A 17,109-nucleotide genomic window follows, 5' to 3' on the forward strand; every position below is an offset into this window, starting at 1 on the left:
CAAGTTTTCTGCTTTCACCATCACAAAGTAGTTCAATGAAAGAACTGAAACAAAGTCTCCCACTCTGTAATCAGGTAGAGCTTGTCTACTTTTAAATTTATTTCCAGGCATTTATTTTCAAAGCAATACAAAAGTTATACCGAAAACAATTGCTGTCACTTTTAAAATAGACTTAATGCACTGTAAATATCACAAAATGACATTGCATATTGGATAATTACAAATATTACAAAAATAAAGGAACAGGTGTTACAACACATCTATGCTTATATATTGCAATTATCCTGCTTTTTAGCTATTTACTTGTCAAATATTAGCTTTATTTACTTTATCAAAATCTGTAGTCTATAAAGGTTTGTGAATTTTAAATCAGAATATTGGATAAATAGTAATCTATTCAACTAAAAACTGTAAAATGCTAAACTTTATTGACCTTTGACTTTTGTTTGAAACGGAAATGTGCATTACTCACCTTGTATGTGACTGTATTATTTTGTGACAAATTTTAAATCGTCATGATTTTTAAAATCTAATGAGACATCTCTGAGTGAAGCCTTTACAGGAAAAAAAAAGGGGTTAATCAGTGAGTCAATTTTATTTTCTGGGAAACACAAAAGTCTGCAGAAACCCTGAAACCCCATCTCACAAATGCTGAATATCTCTGTATGGATGAAAGTGGTTTAATTAACAGTTTCTGATATTAAAAACCACTGCATGGTTATTGATTCACACAACAAAGTGAAACAGACACAAGTAAATGCTTAAATCAGTGTGACACATTTTATTTCTTAGTTATTTAATTAACCACCAGCCAGGAAAAAGAAAGGCTCTTGAATCCATAAGCAAACTATTAGTTTTTTAACTTTAACTAACTAAAACAAAATTTACAAATTGTAGAATGCCACATGTTTTAGGTTAATCTGTGCAGACCACCAGAGGTATATTATGTCTAAATGCCATTTTAAGTACATTTTTGTCAAACCGGAAGGAAAAAATGAGAGTGTGTTTACTCCCACCTCTTCAGACTAGAGGGTATCTTGCTGCAGAAGCAATCCCACACTGGTTTTTCTTGTTCCTGCTCATCCTAATATATCCCTTCTCACCCCATCCAAGACCCCAGCTACAGAAAGAGACAAATGATCAACATTTAGCAACTAAAACACCACAAAGGTTGTTAAACAGCACTTAATAGTCTGCATCTCTTTGTGAAACCATAAATAAGATGCCTTTATGCAGCTGTATATCATCACTCAGTAAATGTTAGAGATTAGCACATAAATTAAAACATGAGAATCATGTGAGGGCATTTACCTGTTCTTGACCAGCCAGTAGTCATGTCCATTCTCATAACCCACAGCCAGCACAGCATGGTTCAAGAATATGCTTCCACATCCGTCATCATAATACACTACTTTAAATACATATCAGTTAGACTGACAGTTGAAAATTAAACGATATTTTAAAGATATTTTGCTTTCCACTTTCTACAGTTTTTCAATTCCTGCACCTGATTCATAGAGTTGGAACGATGGCCGAGATGCATCAATAGTTACAGATATCGGTCCGACGGTGGCCACAGCCTCCTTCAGGGCTTGTTCTTCAAAGCGTTTAACAATAATATAGCCGGAACATGTGGCACCAGTAGAATCACGCTTGTAACGGCATAGTCCATTCTAATTGAGAGAAAATAATTCACTAAACTTTTTTTGATACTGACACATTATGGAGTGGAGATCACGATTATAATAATTTAATTCAGTTTTATTCATATAGTGCCTCCTAACAACAAAAGTCATCTCGAGGCACTTTATATTGTTAGATAAAGACCATACAATAATATTAGCAAACCTATCATTTACAAAGTAAAGAGGTCAATATGGTAAGTAATACTGTGGGCTTTACAAGTCTCGGAGCTACTATATATCTTAGCAGTATTATATATTACTTCATGCATGTGGTATATACTTAGTACTGCTTCAAGATTAACACTATCTGAATGAGTTTTCAACTTGATATTTATCAAAAATAATCATAGTCGGGTGATGAACACCTCATAGTTTACATTCCATGACTCTGACTTTTAGATAAATGAGACATCTGGTGTGACATGTTTTTGACAAACTGTTGTCTATTTACCTTAGCCTCATAAGGGTAGGACTCCTCGGTGTCAATACCTCTATTGTATTTGATGTACTTAAAGGCAAAGTCCATCCAGCCTCCCATGCAACCACTGTTACCAAAGTTGGAAGAGCAGTCGACCAACTGTTGCTCACTCAGAGACACTAGCTTTCCTGTCTTCCTGAAGTGCTGACCCTCCAGTGCGCCAGTCTGCAATAAGGATGAGTCGCTTTGAAACCAGACAACAGTTGAGCAAAGTTTCTCACTAACAGAGAACTCTGTTATATGTACTCACTGCACTGAAGGCCCAACAAGAGCCACACTGTTTCTGATCCTTGACTTCAGTGACATATCCCTTGTCCCTCCAGTCAACAGTGTCGGGCAGAGCTGTACCATTAGGAAGCCGGACATAGGTAGAGCCACGGTGAGGCAGAGAAGCATTGAAGGAGCCAAGGCAGCCCTGGGAAACCAGCCGTTTGTACTCTTCATTTTCTTCATGAATCTCCTCTGATGGAGAGTCGTAGGATTTTTCTGCAAGTTGGTAAAGGAGATCATGAGAAAGAGAAAGAAAGGAATGTATGTAATCTGTCATGATCATATTATTAAAGAATGAAAATCTAATGTCAGGTGAGGGATTTTACTTTATTCCTTTTAAAGCTTAACACAAGGAAACGTGGGGATGAAATCATACTTCTTTCCAAATATAAAGCTTACTGATCACAAAACATAATCAACAGCATCTGACAACAAGCTAAAAAAAAAGAGGAAAGAAAGAGTTTGCTCTCTCACCAAACTTGAGTTTCCAGCGTGAAACTCCAGATCTTCCAGAGAGAAGCTGGCACAGCTGACTACAGCCAGAACAGCAGCAACAACAAACAGCAACTTCATCTTAACTGAACAACACAAACAGAGAAAGACAGATATCTTTGTGACTCACAAGAAACCACACAGACTTTTTCCTGATGTTTTTTACCAGCTGTAAAATGGTTTGTCTCATAAAATGTCACTTTAACACTTCTGATTCTTTGAGTTTATTTTTCATCTCACCAAACAATTCTTTATCAAATGTATCAATCTTGCAGTGCATTAGTGAAAAGTGTATTTGCACTTGCCAATGTTTGCTACTTACCTGTGTTGGTGTCTGTTGCAAAGACTGAGGTATAATCACCTCTCAGTTATATATCCATCTATGTCAGAGAGTAGTTCTTATATGGCTGTTGGTGGCTATCAGCAGCTTGTCAACAAAGAGAAATGATGCCAGAAATAGAAAAAGGTAGAGTTATATATTAATAGGAGGATCGCATGACACCACTCCTTTAACGAAGCCTTTCCACCACCCACAGTTGTTCATTGGAGTTGAGGTCAAGGTGGAGATTCATTGTGACAATCAGCAGTCCTTGATCCTCTTTGTTCTCAACTTGCTTTTGTATCCTCATCTTCTCTTCAAACAATCTATGCAACAAATTATCAAAAAACCCCAAATATGTCAGAATAGCTTTTAAATCTTTAACTTTCAGAATCTTGTTATTTTATAACAATTCTATTTTATCATATCAGAATTATTAAGGAAAAAATGTACCATAAAGAGAAGATTTATTGATGTTGTTTTGTCTTGTTTACTCAACAACGTCCATGTTGTCATCACCTGTGAAATTAACTAAGCTTAGAGTATAAAGCTCTAATGAGAAAACACACTGGCACTCATTTGGTATTGCAGCATTACACAGAGATACAGTATGAAGCAAATCCTCCCAGCTATCCAAACATGTTGCTTTTCATATTGCCTATTGTTGCCCACAATATGCACTCCATGGCCATGGGGGCATCTGTTGACACTGTTACCTTTGCATTTCCTGTCCAGGTGCCTCTCCTCTATTCTCCACTCCTGTCGGTAAGACTAAGTAAAAGAAGTTTTACCAGCCATCTCGACGACAGACAGCCCCTTTCTGCCTCTGGCTGTTCCAGTATCCGGGAGTTTTAAAGGCACAAAGAAAATCAGCAAGCATGGAGACCACAATGACGTCAAACAAACATAACAACCCCTCTCATATTAACACACATTCTTGGTGCTGCAGGTTCAACCCATTTAGAGGAGCTAAACAACAGCTGAATACACAGATGTTCATTTAAACAGAGACGTTAATAGAAAAAAAAGCATGGCAATGCATCATTAGATGTATGTTTATAAGAATGTGTTTAACAATAATCTTTGTTCTCCTCAAAATATCTGAAAGGGGCTTCATAAATTCTATAAATATACTTTTTAATAAAGTTTTTCAGTAAAATCATGTTAATTAATGAGTGTGCAAACATAAGCTGAGCTTTTCTAAATATAACATGAGTGAGAGGAGACTTTATCCTCATATCCTGGGGATTAACGTACCTGAATTCACTGTTTGTACTTGTTTCAGCTGACATAAACTAGTTTCAATTGACATAAATAATTAGAACTCAACATTTTTTGTTTTTCAAAAAGGCCGAAGTGTGGACTCCTCCTGGACAGGGAGAAATGCTGGTTTGAGCGGGGAGTCAAGGAGGCCATCTTTGAATAGAGGAGGGGGCCCAAGTGTGTATCTTTCACCATCTTACAATGTTGTGATTGCAGCCATTCCACAACTCTGAGAATGGTACCTTACCTTTGATCAGTGGTTTTTAATTAGTGGTTGTTGATCATGGCCATGACAATTTGCATCAATAAATTGACCTCCTATGTACTGCTTATAAGGTTGGGGAATCTTGCAGTCAGCTGAGACTGAAGAAGTCACTTGGATGAGTGTCGAAACATTTCTCCTAGGGCTGGGTATCGTCACTGATTTCTAGAATCGATTCGTTTCCGATTCACAAGGTCCCGAATCGATTCGATCCACGATTCGATTCAATTCGATTCAATTCAATTCGATTTGAATCTGGGAAATTTTGACAGTCAGAAATATTATAATTCAGATCAGTACATTTACATATTTTTGTATCTATAAAAAGGAAGCTGACACACGCAAGACTTTATCAAAGGTGTAAGCGTCACAGCAGATGCCTTTGTGTCAAAGTAGCTGAAGATAAAACACAGAAAAACATGAAGGTGGTTTTCCTGGCCTGGGATTTTATAAAAATATTCTGCAGTACATCAAAAATGAAAGAAAACCATTAATCAACATATGAACGTTACCTCTGACGTTACAGCGGTTTTATTAGAGACACGGCTAAGCGTTTTGCATTTTGCATAATTTTAAAAAGTTTAAATTTGTTCAGTATTGAACGGCAGAAATTAGGTTTTCGTTTCGGAAGTATGTAAAACGAAAAAAAAAAACCAGCGGCCGACAGCACTGTAAACAACGGTAGACTTGTGCGTAACAAGCAAGCGAATAATGCAGAAAACAGATTTTTAGACAGGAAACTGTTCTTGAAGTACAGAGAGAGAGAGAGAGCGAGAGAGAGAGAGAGAGCTGTGCATGACGTGTGATTTTATCGTGGTGGAAGCAAAACAGCAAAAGTAAGAGGAAGTTCATGATGATGTTTTTGTGAAGCGTAGTTTGGATCTTCTTTTGCTGCTGGTTCGGTCAATATTGTTTGGAGAGAGATAAAACTAACAGCTTTAGAATCAGCGCAAAAAGGGCGTGAACACAGCGCGGACCGACAGATCAGAATCAGCGAGCTGTCGGCTTTCAGCCCCGATCGTGTCCGTGCCGTCAGGTAAGAAAGGCGACATCTCACTGATTCTGATCCGTGGGTCCGCGCTGTGTGTTTACGTCTTTGTGCAGAATCCGTGTACCTGCTCTCATTTACTGTCTTAGCTGTTTGGTGGTTGTTGAAATTTTGTGAGGTTTCACCTGAGATTCTGGCATTTCGGGCAAAATAAATTTATATTAAAAAATCGATTCAGGGTTTTAATGAATCGATTTCACGTTATGCAAGCCAGAATCGATTTTAATCGATAAGTCGATTATAAAAACCCACCCCTAATTTCTCCCACTGAAAACGCTACATCCAGATAAATGGAATCAACTTTTTGGGACTGGTTTGCAAATGTGTATCTAATATTCAAATGCAAGTAGTAGGCAAGTAGGTAAAAGAGGTGATTGGACTGAAGAATGTGAAGATACTGTACAGTAACAAAGTAATGGAGCCTAGATTTGATATTTTTAAGCTGACTTTCTTGTCTGTTGTATTAACAAGTCAGTTTCAAAGGAATGTCTCAGTGGTACATATTTTGATGTACGATCAATGTATGATCAATATATTTTATCAATACTTAACTGCAGAGTGAATGGCCTGCAATTGTATAGCGCTTTACTCAGTCCCTAAGGACCCCAAAGCACTTTACACTACATCCAGTCATTCACCCATTCACACACACTGGTGATGGTAAGCTACATTGTAGCCACAGCTGCCCTGGGGCGCACTGACAGAGGCGAGACTGGGCCCTCTGACCAGACATGGGGTTAGTATCTTGCCCAAGAATATTTGGCATGCAGCCTGGGATCGAACCACCGACCTTCTGATTAGTGGCTGACCTGCTCTGCCACCTGAGCTACAGCCACCCCCAGTGTGTGAATTATAACCAAGCATAGCTTGAGAAGTCTGGGCTTGTCAAGTGCAACTACTCTGCTGCTCTCATGCCATCCAATATCAGCTCATGGCTTATGCTCAGATAGGACAATGTCTCTAAACAAAAACAAACTCAAAAAGCTTTTGAGCTTTTGAAGAATGATTTGTGACACTTAAATTTACTACTTTTGCTGAATAAAATGTTTTGTTAAAAGAGTGGAATCATCACTTGACAATGTGGGTACTTGAGTATGTGAATGAGCAGTCACAGGTCAGCAGAATGTACAGCAGTGGTTTCAAATACATTTAGTTCTCAGCACCTGACTCAGAAATACACTTTTATGACTTCCCATGGAAGGAAGCAGTAGCTTTTTTCACAAACTGTTTCTGGATTTTCTTGTAATTTTTGTGGATTAAATAATGACTTGGTGTAACATGTCATGTTCTGTAGTTTATCTGAGGTTTTATTTACCTCATTTTAAGACCATTTTAAAACCTTAGAATTTAACAAGGGTATAATTTCTTCTTTAATATGACTGTACAGAATCATCAACATTAAGTAATCAAGTGAAGTAAGTAATGCATTTCTGGCTGATTAATTTTAAAATACCACTATGATACAGCTTCTTAATTAAAAAAGACAAGAAAAAAATTCATTTGTCAGGAGTCACTTATATATCTCAAACCTAATTTAATCTAATGAATTTTAAGATACTACTTTCAGACCTACACAACTGAGGTGCCATACTTTTAGTGTTACATTTTGATAAACATAAAATAAAGTCAGGAAAAAATGCTCCACTAGCGACAGGGGGTGCAGGCAATTTGGAAACACAAATAAAATGAGTTTGAAAGGCCACATAAATACAAAATATTCACTTGTTTTCAGTAATGACACATTTGAAAAAAACAAAAACAAAAAAAACCTATGAGGTTTATTTCTAGGGCCTCTACCAGCAGGCACATAACACCTCAACATATCTGGTGTTTAACTGGAAAACAGGTTATCATTTTTTCAGGTTTCTCAACTCTTATTCTTTGTTTTCGTAGAAATATAAACGTTATGCTGCCAAATTCACTGAATATGACAATGTGAATTAAATAATTAATGAAAGTTCTCACTGAAAAATTCAGAGAACTTTTATTGACTTCGCAGCAGATTAATAATCATTATAATCGAATGCTTTTTAATAAAGAGAAACATGGAAGAGATGACGGAGCTAGCTGTAACTTTGGAGGACAAAGATAACATTTCACTCACTTGCTCTGACCTCAACCAAATATATTTTATTTTGAACAGTGTCCAGTAGGAAAGTGGAGGAAACGTAACAGTTTTTAATTAATTCATTCATTCTTTTATAACCAAAGCAGTGAGTGTTTTACCTTCCCACTGTCCCCAGGTGCTTTCTCATAGGGTCATCTGATGTTTGGGGTTTTTCTCTGAATTATTGTAGGGTCTTTAGGGCTCTGGGGTGACTGCAGTCCAAAGCTATATAAATAAAACTGACTTGAATTGAATTAAATAAATTTACTATAGCCGTATTCTTGAAGTATACAATGAATTTATAAAATGCAATTGTTTCTTTTTGTATTAGATGGACGAAAAAGTTTAACAGTATCATGTTGCAATTTTAAACCTATTATGTTGTTTTTATTTTGTTTTTGTTGTCTATAAATTATAAATTACATTTTTTTCAAATGTAGTCTTACTGTAATACTGTACTTTACCATTCTTCTTATAGGTGTATTATGTAAAATTCTTACCATATATTTAACAATGCTACGTATTTACTCTTTTCTCAGTTTCTGAATTCCCTATTTTCTCCAATTGTGCCGCAGCTGCACATGGTGAATCTGTCAGATTTTTATGTAAATCATCATAAAAATCATAACGGTTGGGGATTTAGTTCTAACGTGTAAAATAAAGACGTTTCTCTAATAGTGTTTCTAAGTAAACCAATAGGAGAATTATCCCACAGACATTGGATGGTGGTCGCAATAAGTTACTCTAAGACTGAGTAAAAACTACTTCAGACCAAAGAAGACCAGGTAATGCTGATTGTCATGAAGGTTCCTCCACCTAATCACCTTATCTTTACTTTAGTGAACAACTGTGAGAGGTGTAAAAAGCCAGACATTCTGTGAAATCTTAACATTGTCAAATCCTGCAACAAACTGCTGAGAAGCTGATCATGTCCTCCTGATGGTTCACTAAGGTTCACTTTATGTACACTTAAGTTCCTTGTTTTTGCTGAGGCTGAATAAAACGTGTTCTTAAATGTGCATTATGCGATCCTCCTTTTAATGTATAGCTCCGCCTTTTTCTATTGTAGTGGCTGCCATTCTTACTAATGAAAAACACCTGACTGACTGGTATGAAGCAATCATAACAGCTACTCAGGTAAATAACACCTCCTCTCTGACACAGACCTGTATCTCACACAAGTGGTTATTCTTCAGTCTTCACAAGAGATAAAGACAACGAGACAGGTAAGCAGCTACAGCACAGATGACAACACATAGACAGGTCCAAATACACTTTCAGTGAGGCTCAAATAGAAAGAAAAAAAAAACAAAGAGTCATTAATTTGTGAAAGAATTACAGGAAGAAATGAAACAAAAAGTGGGTGAAACTAGGACATAGAGCACATAGTACGATAATATGAAAATTACATAAAGGATCATGACGGAAAATATTTTAAAGCTGATGTGAAAAACATCAGAAACTGCCTTCATGAGTTCCTGTAAATCACAAAGGATTTCTGTTTTTTTTCTGTTTGTCTTCAGTCAAGATGAAGTTGCTACTCATTGTTTCTGCTGTTCTGGCTGTATCCAGCTGTGCCAGCATCTCTCTGGAAGATCTGGAGTTTCACGCCTGGAAGCTCAAGTTTGGTGAGACAGCAGACTCTTTCTGTAGTTTCTCATTTTTCCTTTTTGTCAGAAGCTCTGATCATGTTTGTGGTCTTTAAAATATTTTCTTAAATAAAGGAAAATTCTCTTTGCTAACATTAGAGTTTTAGTCATATAAAAAAAACTACACATGATTTTCTTTTATTCAGTTTCTGATATTTCACTTTTCCGACTGACAGGAAAATCCTACGACTCTCTATCATTGGAGAGTCACCGGAAGCAGATCTGGCTCACCAACCGCAAACTTGTGCTAATGCACAACATCTTGGCTGATCAGGGCTTCAAATCCTACCGGCTTGGTATGACCTACTTTGCTGACATGGTATGTGTAGAAACAGAAGCCAATCAGGTTTCAAAATGACACATCGAAATTCATCATTTGAATAGCCATGAGTATTTTTGGTTACAATTTGCATATAACGCCTTTAAAAATTACACTTAAAACCATGAATTTTGATCTTCTTCATCAGGAAAATGAAGAGTACAAAAAGCTTATTTCTCAGGGCTGCCTTGGCTCCTTCAATGCTTCTCTGCCTCGCCGTGGCTCTACCTTCCTCCGGCTGCCTAAAGGTATTGATCTGCCCGACACTGTTGACTGGAGGGATAAGGGATACGTCACTGATGTCAAGAATCAGAAGCAGTGTGGCTCCTGCTGGGCCTTCAGTGCAGTGAGTATATTGGAATCAGTCTTCTTTGTTGTTGTAACAGGTATTTTGGTGAACTGTTGCTTTTTAAAAATTGACTCATTCTTATTGCAGACTGGTGCACTGGAGGGTCAGCACTTCAGGAAGACAGGAACGCTGGTGTCTCTGAGTGAACAGCAGTTGGTTGACTGCTCTGGAACTTATGGAAACGAGGGCTGCAATGGAGGCTGGATGGACTATGCCTTTCAGTACATTAAAGCCAATGGAGGAATTGACACTGAGGCGTCCTACCCTTATGAGGCTGAGGTAAATAGGTAGCAATATGTCAAAAACATGTCAAAACATGACATTGATCTAAATCATTTCTCAACTAGGATGGATCATGCCGTTACAACCCTGCAGGTATTGGTGCCACATGCACTGGCTATGTTGATGTGGATCAAGGTGATGAAGAAGCCCTGAAGGAGGCTGTGGCCACCATTGGACCGGTTTCTGTGGGCATTGATGCTTCTCCGATATCGTTCCAATTCTATGAATCAGGTGCAGACATTGAAAGACTGTTTTGAAAGTGCCAAGAAAAATATCTTCAAATTGTACAAGGGAAGATACATGTACATGAGAAGTGTTTTATTTGTTCTTTACACCTGTCAGTCTAATTCATCTGTATTTTAAGGATTGTATGATGAACCCGGGTGCAGCAGCACAACATTGGACCATGGTGTGCTGGTTGTGGGTTATGGTACTGAGAATGGACATAACTACTGGCTGGTCAAGAACAGGTAAATACAGCTGCATATAAAGGCATCTCATTTTTGGCTTCACAATGAAATACAGACGATTATGTCTTTACACGCTGTTGAACTATTAGTGTGAACACAACTGAGTTTTACCTGCTAAATTTTGTTAATTTGCATTTTTCTGTAGCTGGAGTCTTAAATGGGGAGAGAAGGGATACATTAGGATGACCAGGAACAAACACAACCAGTGTGGGATCGCTAATGCAGCAAGCTACCCTCTGGTCTGAAGAGGTGGGAAGAAACTTCATTTTTTTCTTCTGTTTGGTTAGACTAAAATTTACTTAAAATGCAATTTAAACATTTAAGATTAATCTAAAAGTTAGAACATGTGATTTGCTTAAAAACGTTATATTAGAAATATATTTGTTTCTGGTGTGTGGCTGGTGTTTATAACTTCTGCGGATACATGTAAATAAATAAAATTCTTCACTCTGAGACATTTGTGTGTGGGTTAATAACCACTAAGTTTTAATATTAGAAACTGTAGTAAATGTATCAATCCACTCTTATCCAGATGTTAGCACCTGTGGAATGCATTTCTATCCAGTTTTCTGTCATTTTTCTTTTCCCCTGGGAATAAAGATGTCAAAACGTTATTCATGACAAGATTTGTATTTATGTTTTTTATTTGAAGATATGACAATGTTCACTACCGGTTCATCATTTATATATATTATATTTTTAAATTTAAAATTTCAGACTAGTTTGTCAACACAGATAAAATTAACCATGACAGTACTCATACTTTGTGGACTGTATCCAAATATTTTTTAAATAACTACAAAAGTGCAAACAGCTAAGAAAAAACACTCTGCTGGAAAAAAAACCCCCAAACATTTCAGATTAAATATACTTTAAGTGTAGTTTGTTGAAGCAGCTTCATTTCACTAACCTCATTCAGAGCTCATATGTTTAGCAATACATTTTGCTGTGTTCAAAATATGTGAAAGGAACTTGAAGAACAAGCTGAGTTTTTATAACTAGCATATTTCTGTTAGCACATTTCATCCTTATATCCTAGGAGCTAGGATTCATTGCTTATACTTTTTTCAGCTAACATAAACTAGTTGGTGTGGGGGTGTGAATGCAAGTGTGAATGGTTGTCTGTCTCTCTGAGTTAGCCCTGGGATAGACTGGTGACCGGTCCAGGGTGTACCCCGCCTCTCACCCTATGAGAGCTGGGCTCAGCTTCAGCCCCCCCCACGACCCTGAATTGGATAAGCAGAAGAGAATGGATGGATACAATGCATATATTTTACCAGCTTTCAGTTGTGGAGTGTGCAAAGTCAAGCATATCTTGACAAGCCTGTGCTTGTTGAGCACAGATTGAACTAATATAGTTATTTGCTACATATGCACGTCTACATGCCATAGTGTTTTTTTTAATTATCAATTATCTTCAAAAACAAAACAGGATAGAATAGGGCAGGACAGGTTGATTTCAACCTGAAGTTCACTGAAAGTGTATTTCTGGGAACTGGGGACAAAAACAAGTGGATGACAGTAACAGCAAAAACACTCTTTACATTAAAACATGTTTGACAGGTTGCACTGGTTTAATCACAAGTTACAGTTCAGTTTATGAACTTTACATAGTTCAGCCGCTTCTTTTCTTCCTCTGCTTGTACTTCATGTTTAAAATCACTCAGTTATGCGGACATGATTAATAATATGAGTAATCAGAATGATCACAGTTCAGCCTTTTTTACATTGGTGTGCATAAGGTTTTCAGCTGGTTATGTTTTCATTAGTGTCTAATACCTTTAATTTGATTCTCTTTACAAATCGGTCTGACCTTTGCTCATCATCACTACAGGTACACATAAAATAATGTGATATAGTTTTTTCTCTTTTTTTATTTGTTTTTTGTTTGTCAAAAACAGTTGAAGAATAGAAATTAAGACAATAAAACTTCTTCTCTTTAACCTTTGTCACACATTCTTGATGAGATTTTCCAAGATAAGGTGATAAGTTAGTTTAAATTACAAGCAGGACCTGTGGATTCAAAATATGTCATTAGTAACAATTTGCTCATCTGATATTAACTTAATTTTCTCCATCAAAATCTACAGTCCATGATGGTTTATGAGTTTTAAATCAAATAAAATGTTGGATGAGTAGTATTCTGTCCAACTAAAATAATGTAAAATATGAATGGTTACTGACCTTTGACTTGTGCTACCTTTTTGTATGTGACTGTATAATTTTGTGACAAATTATTATTAAAATCTAATGAGTTGTCAATCTGAGTTGTCAGCTCATTTATTTACTAAAAAATATTAAAGATTGACATGAATGTGGGAAGGAAGAGGGTCCGTCTTTAACTGTGTCAAGAATGTAGATGTTACAGTGTCTGTCCACCAGAGGGCACTCTGGAGGACTCAGAGCAGCTTTCCTAAAGTCCACATTTCTTTTGTTTTCTTTACAAGGATGCATGAGTTGTTTGCTCTGAGCCATGACACCAGATGTTCTACTGTTAGCCTCTACTTTGTTACTTAGCAGTCATGGGTTATCAGAATGTACAGCAGTGGGTTCATGTACATTTAATTCTCAGCACCTGACAGAGAAATACACCCTAATGGCTTCTTATGGAAGGAAGCAGCAGCTATTTTGACACACTGTTTCTGCATTGTGGCTAAATTTTTGTGTGTTAAATAATGACTTGGTGTAATATGTCATGCTTTGTAGTTTGTCTGAGGTTGTATTTACCTCATTTTAAGACCACTTCGAACCTTAGAATTTAAAGTGGGTATTCTTCCTTTTTTTTAATATGACTGTACAGAGATTTGTTTGTTTGTCATAATGTGAAATGCCTTCCACAACAATTAATGATTTTGTGTTGTTCAAAGTTTAGATGGAAATCCTGGACAGTTAATTGTAGTGGTGTGTGATCACTTGGTCACTTTTCAATCCACTGGCATGAGTGATGCTGGTGTTGCTCTTGTCAGAAATGGTCACAGTCTGTAGATTAAACAATCTGGCAACTCTGTGTTGAGTTGTCTGTAGCTACTTACCTGTCTCAGTATCTACGTCTGTCACAAAGACTCAGATATAACACATGATACCTATCTGTGATATATGTCTATGTCAGAGAGGAGTTCTTATATAGCTGACTGTGGTATGATTGCTTCACTCCGGTCCGGTGACTATCAGTAGTTTATTAACAAAGAGAAAATGTCAGAAATGGGAAAAGGTGTTAGGAGGAGATTTGAATGACACCACTTTTAATGAAACATTTTATGCAATGTGAGCAAAAACAGTGAATTTAAGTATGATGGGTCATTTGTTTAGAGGTGAAATATTTTTGAGGACAATGAATGAATCTGCAGTTTAATTTGTAGGATATGATCATGTGTCACAGAGCTTTTAGAGATTTCACTGAATGCTTGGCTTTTTATACATCTAGCAGTTGTTTACTGGAGTTGAGGTCAAGTAGAGTTGCTGATTTGGGGAAGCACTGAATGGAGAAACACTTGAATATGAGTTGAATATGAGTTGAGCCATGATTTGATAATGTGGACACTTTGCACTTATGTGGCTTTCAAAGCAAATTTCTATCATGTTTGCAATGTGGTTAGTCCCCTGTTGCTGTTGGACTGCTTTTTACAGTCTTCAGATTTGCCATTATACAGTACTGTGTGAGCGGCAAACAGTGAGAGAACTTTTTATCCCACTTGAAAGAACATATAGTAGAGCCTATTGCATGTAAAGTAACTGGCTATAAAAATATGTTTTCTTTGAAAATAGAATTCTTTGACATATGTCTGGAAACAGAGGCACAGAACAGAGCACAGAACTCTGGTCCTTGTATATAAGGAGTCTCCGCAGAACCACTTTCTTTCGCAATGCTTATCTCTCAGACATCTTTTGATTAGTTCTTTTTCAATAGGAAGTTGAGCCACACACGCTGTTTGTGTGGCTCAACTTCTTGAGTTGATACACACAAGTAGATCCTCTGCTGGGCCTTTTTGATGATGGTGTGTATATTGTTTCCTATTTCAGATCCTGGCAGATCGTGGATTTCAGAGACCCAAAGGTTTCCACAGCAGACACAGTGCCATTGAGTAAGGTGAGGGGGAACAGTGGAGAGGGGCTCCTCCTGGAGTCCACTGTCATCTCTACAGTTTTGAGCATATTCAGACCTAGGTTGTTCTGACTGGCCCATAGGGCCAGCTGTTCAAACCCACATCTGTATGCAGACTCATCACTGTCCTTGATGAGTTAGATAAATACCTGAAGAGTATAAGGCAAGTGCAGAGGAGTCAGTTAAAGACAAAGAACAACAATCAATATGTACATCCCCCAAGTCATCAGTGCTGGGACCAAAGAAGGAGATGGAAGTACTGACATCAAGACAAGAAACCTTCTTAGCATCCTGAGACTGAGACTCTATGGTACAGTAAGTGAAGGGAAGGAGGAAGAAGACTAGTGACTTTCAGGACCACCATCCAGGATGAAACAATAATATAATACAAAAGTATAACATCCATGAGTACATCACAAAGACGGCCACAGCTGATCATGTGCTCAGTAAAAACCTCAGTTGGCAGAAACACAAGAAAAAAGAAAAGGAAGAAGAGGAAACACGGTGGAAGGACAGGCCCATGTATGACATGTGGTACCAGCAGATAGAAGAAGTGGGTGATAATGAAAAATCCAACCAATGACTAGACAAAGCTGGACTTAATGACAGCACAGATGCACTAATCATGGAAGCACAGGAACAAGCACTAACCACAAGGTCGATAAAGGGTCTAGCACACCATGCAAGACCCCAGGTGCAGGCTGTTTAGATAACCTCCTGAGACAAATCAGCACATAACAGCATGGTACAAGATGCTGGCAGGGCATGCATGGAATGCTGGCATAGTATACAGGAACACTCTGTGTATACTCAGGAACATACTCTGTGCCAAGCTTGAAGGACAAACAAAGTTTTTGTGTTTGTTAGGGATTAACATAATTAAGTGACATCAACATGTTTCTTTTTCTGTTGAATCAAGCCAGATTGTTCAGGTAGAAGTGGAGGAAAAAGACTGCTATGCAACATGTTATGGCACATGCTAATTTTACTTGTGGTTTTGGATAATGATAGCCTTATTAAGAGAGAAGAGTGACTTACTGAAGAAACTACTATTGTAAGGTGAGAATCTTGATGTTGTAAAAGTATTCCTTGTACTGCATATTTTAAACAGAAAATAATGTAACTATGTGACTAATTATTCAGTTTCCTTTTTTTTGCATGAGCTACTCAACTTCATTATTGCTTTGAGTAATTGCACAACTATGTGAACATGGTGGGCTGTGCGATTTTTTTTTGTCCTAGTCCAGAGGTAATGCCTCAAGGTCGAGTGATAACTAGAACTGCCATAATGTAGTATAACAGCTCAAAGCCCTGTAGTTTCCATCTACTTTATCGACTTCTTTGTTAAATTCACATTTTTCATCAAAAGTGACTGACCTGCATAACTTGGCCTCTGTTATCACAGCTGAATGCTGAATTATTAAAGATGACTAAAAGCAAAAGTGATTTAGTTCTTTGTTATTCTTGAATAAACATGTCAAATGAGACAAGTGTTTCTTTTTTTCCTCATGATTGCTTGTTGTATTATATTTTTGTTTGATGTTTGACTCTTTTTCCTTGAATAACTGAATGGCTAACTTGATCCTGGTCATGATTTTCCTGTAGGAACACTGTGGAAAGGAAAAATAAAATCAAAAGCATATGGCCAATAACTAAGGGTCCAATTAGCAATTAATTAAATGAGATTTAAGCCTGAAATTCTTGTGTATTTTACAGGAAAGGAGACACAAATTTTAACTAGTGAGTAACTGGTTTTAAGTAGAGTATAATTTCTGTATATTTTAGTAGGAAAACAAAAAGAAATGTGAGAAATACAATAGAAACTTTGATTAATGTGTTTAAAGAAAGACTTCAATCGTTCTTGTATTTATTTGCAAAACCAAAACCAAACACAAGAGAATTACAACTATTCTTATTAACTATTAAATACTTTTATTTATAGTTAATAGGTTTAAACTTTTTTTCTATCTTTTGTGGGGGTTTTTCTGTTTGTTGTCGCTTTTCTTTTTTCCAT

The 17,109-nt window shown here is 37.0% G+C and overlaps 1 protein-coding gene and 1 pseudogene across 1 annotated transcript; one reads left to right on the plus strand and one right to left on the minus strand.

The window, feature by feature from the left end:
* Nucleotides 1-1,020: 1,020 nt before the first annotated feature.
* Nucleotides 1,021-3,006, minus strand: LOC134644443 (procathepsin L-like; annotated as a pseudogene).
* A 6,446-nt stretch (nucleotides 3,007-9,452) lies between these two features.
* On the plus strand, nucleotides 9,453-11,238 carry LOC134644268 (procathepsin L-like). The gene is made up of 7 exons (XM_063497137.1): nucleotides 9,453-9,552; nucleotides 9,750-9,892; nucleotides 10,041-10,238; nucleotides 10,329-10,520; nucleotides 10,589-10,754; nucleotides 10,888-10,993; nucleotides 11,139-11,238. Exons 1-7 carry the CDS (start codon nucleotides 9,453-9,455, stop codon nucleotides 11,236-11,238), a joined length of 1,005 nt encoding a protein of 334 aa, XP_063353207.1.
* The last annotated feature ends 5,871 nt before the right edge of the window (nucleotides 11,239-17,109 follow it).

The sequence above is a fragment of the Pelmatolapia mariae genome, linkage group LG16_19 (assembly GCF_036321145.2).
Source record: "Pelmatolapia mariae isolate MD_Pm_ZW linkage group LG16_19, Pm_UMD_F_2, whole genome shotgun sequence".
Taxonomy (NCBI): Eukaryota; Metazoa; Chordata; class Actinopteri; order Cichliformes; family Cichlidae; genus Pelmatolapia; species Pelmatolapia mariae.

What these genes read in the sequence shown, in the direction of transcription:
- LOC134644268 (XM_063497137.1), top strand. Translation starts at nt 9,453, where the DNA reads ATGAAGTTGCTACTCATTGTTTCTGCTGTTCTGGCTGTATCCAGCTGT. An exon ending in CCTGCTGGGCCTTCAGTGCA is followed by an intron (nt 10,239 to 10,328) that starts GTGAGTATATTG and finishes TTCTTATTGCAG; the next exon opens with ACTGGTGCACTGGAGGGTCA. An exon ending in CCTACCCTTATGAGGCTGAG is followed by an intron (nt 10,521 to 10,588) that starts GTAAATAGGTAG and finishes TTTCTCAACTAG; the next exon opens with GATGGATCATGCCGTTACAA.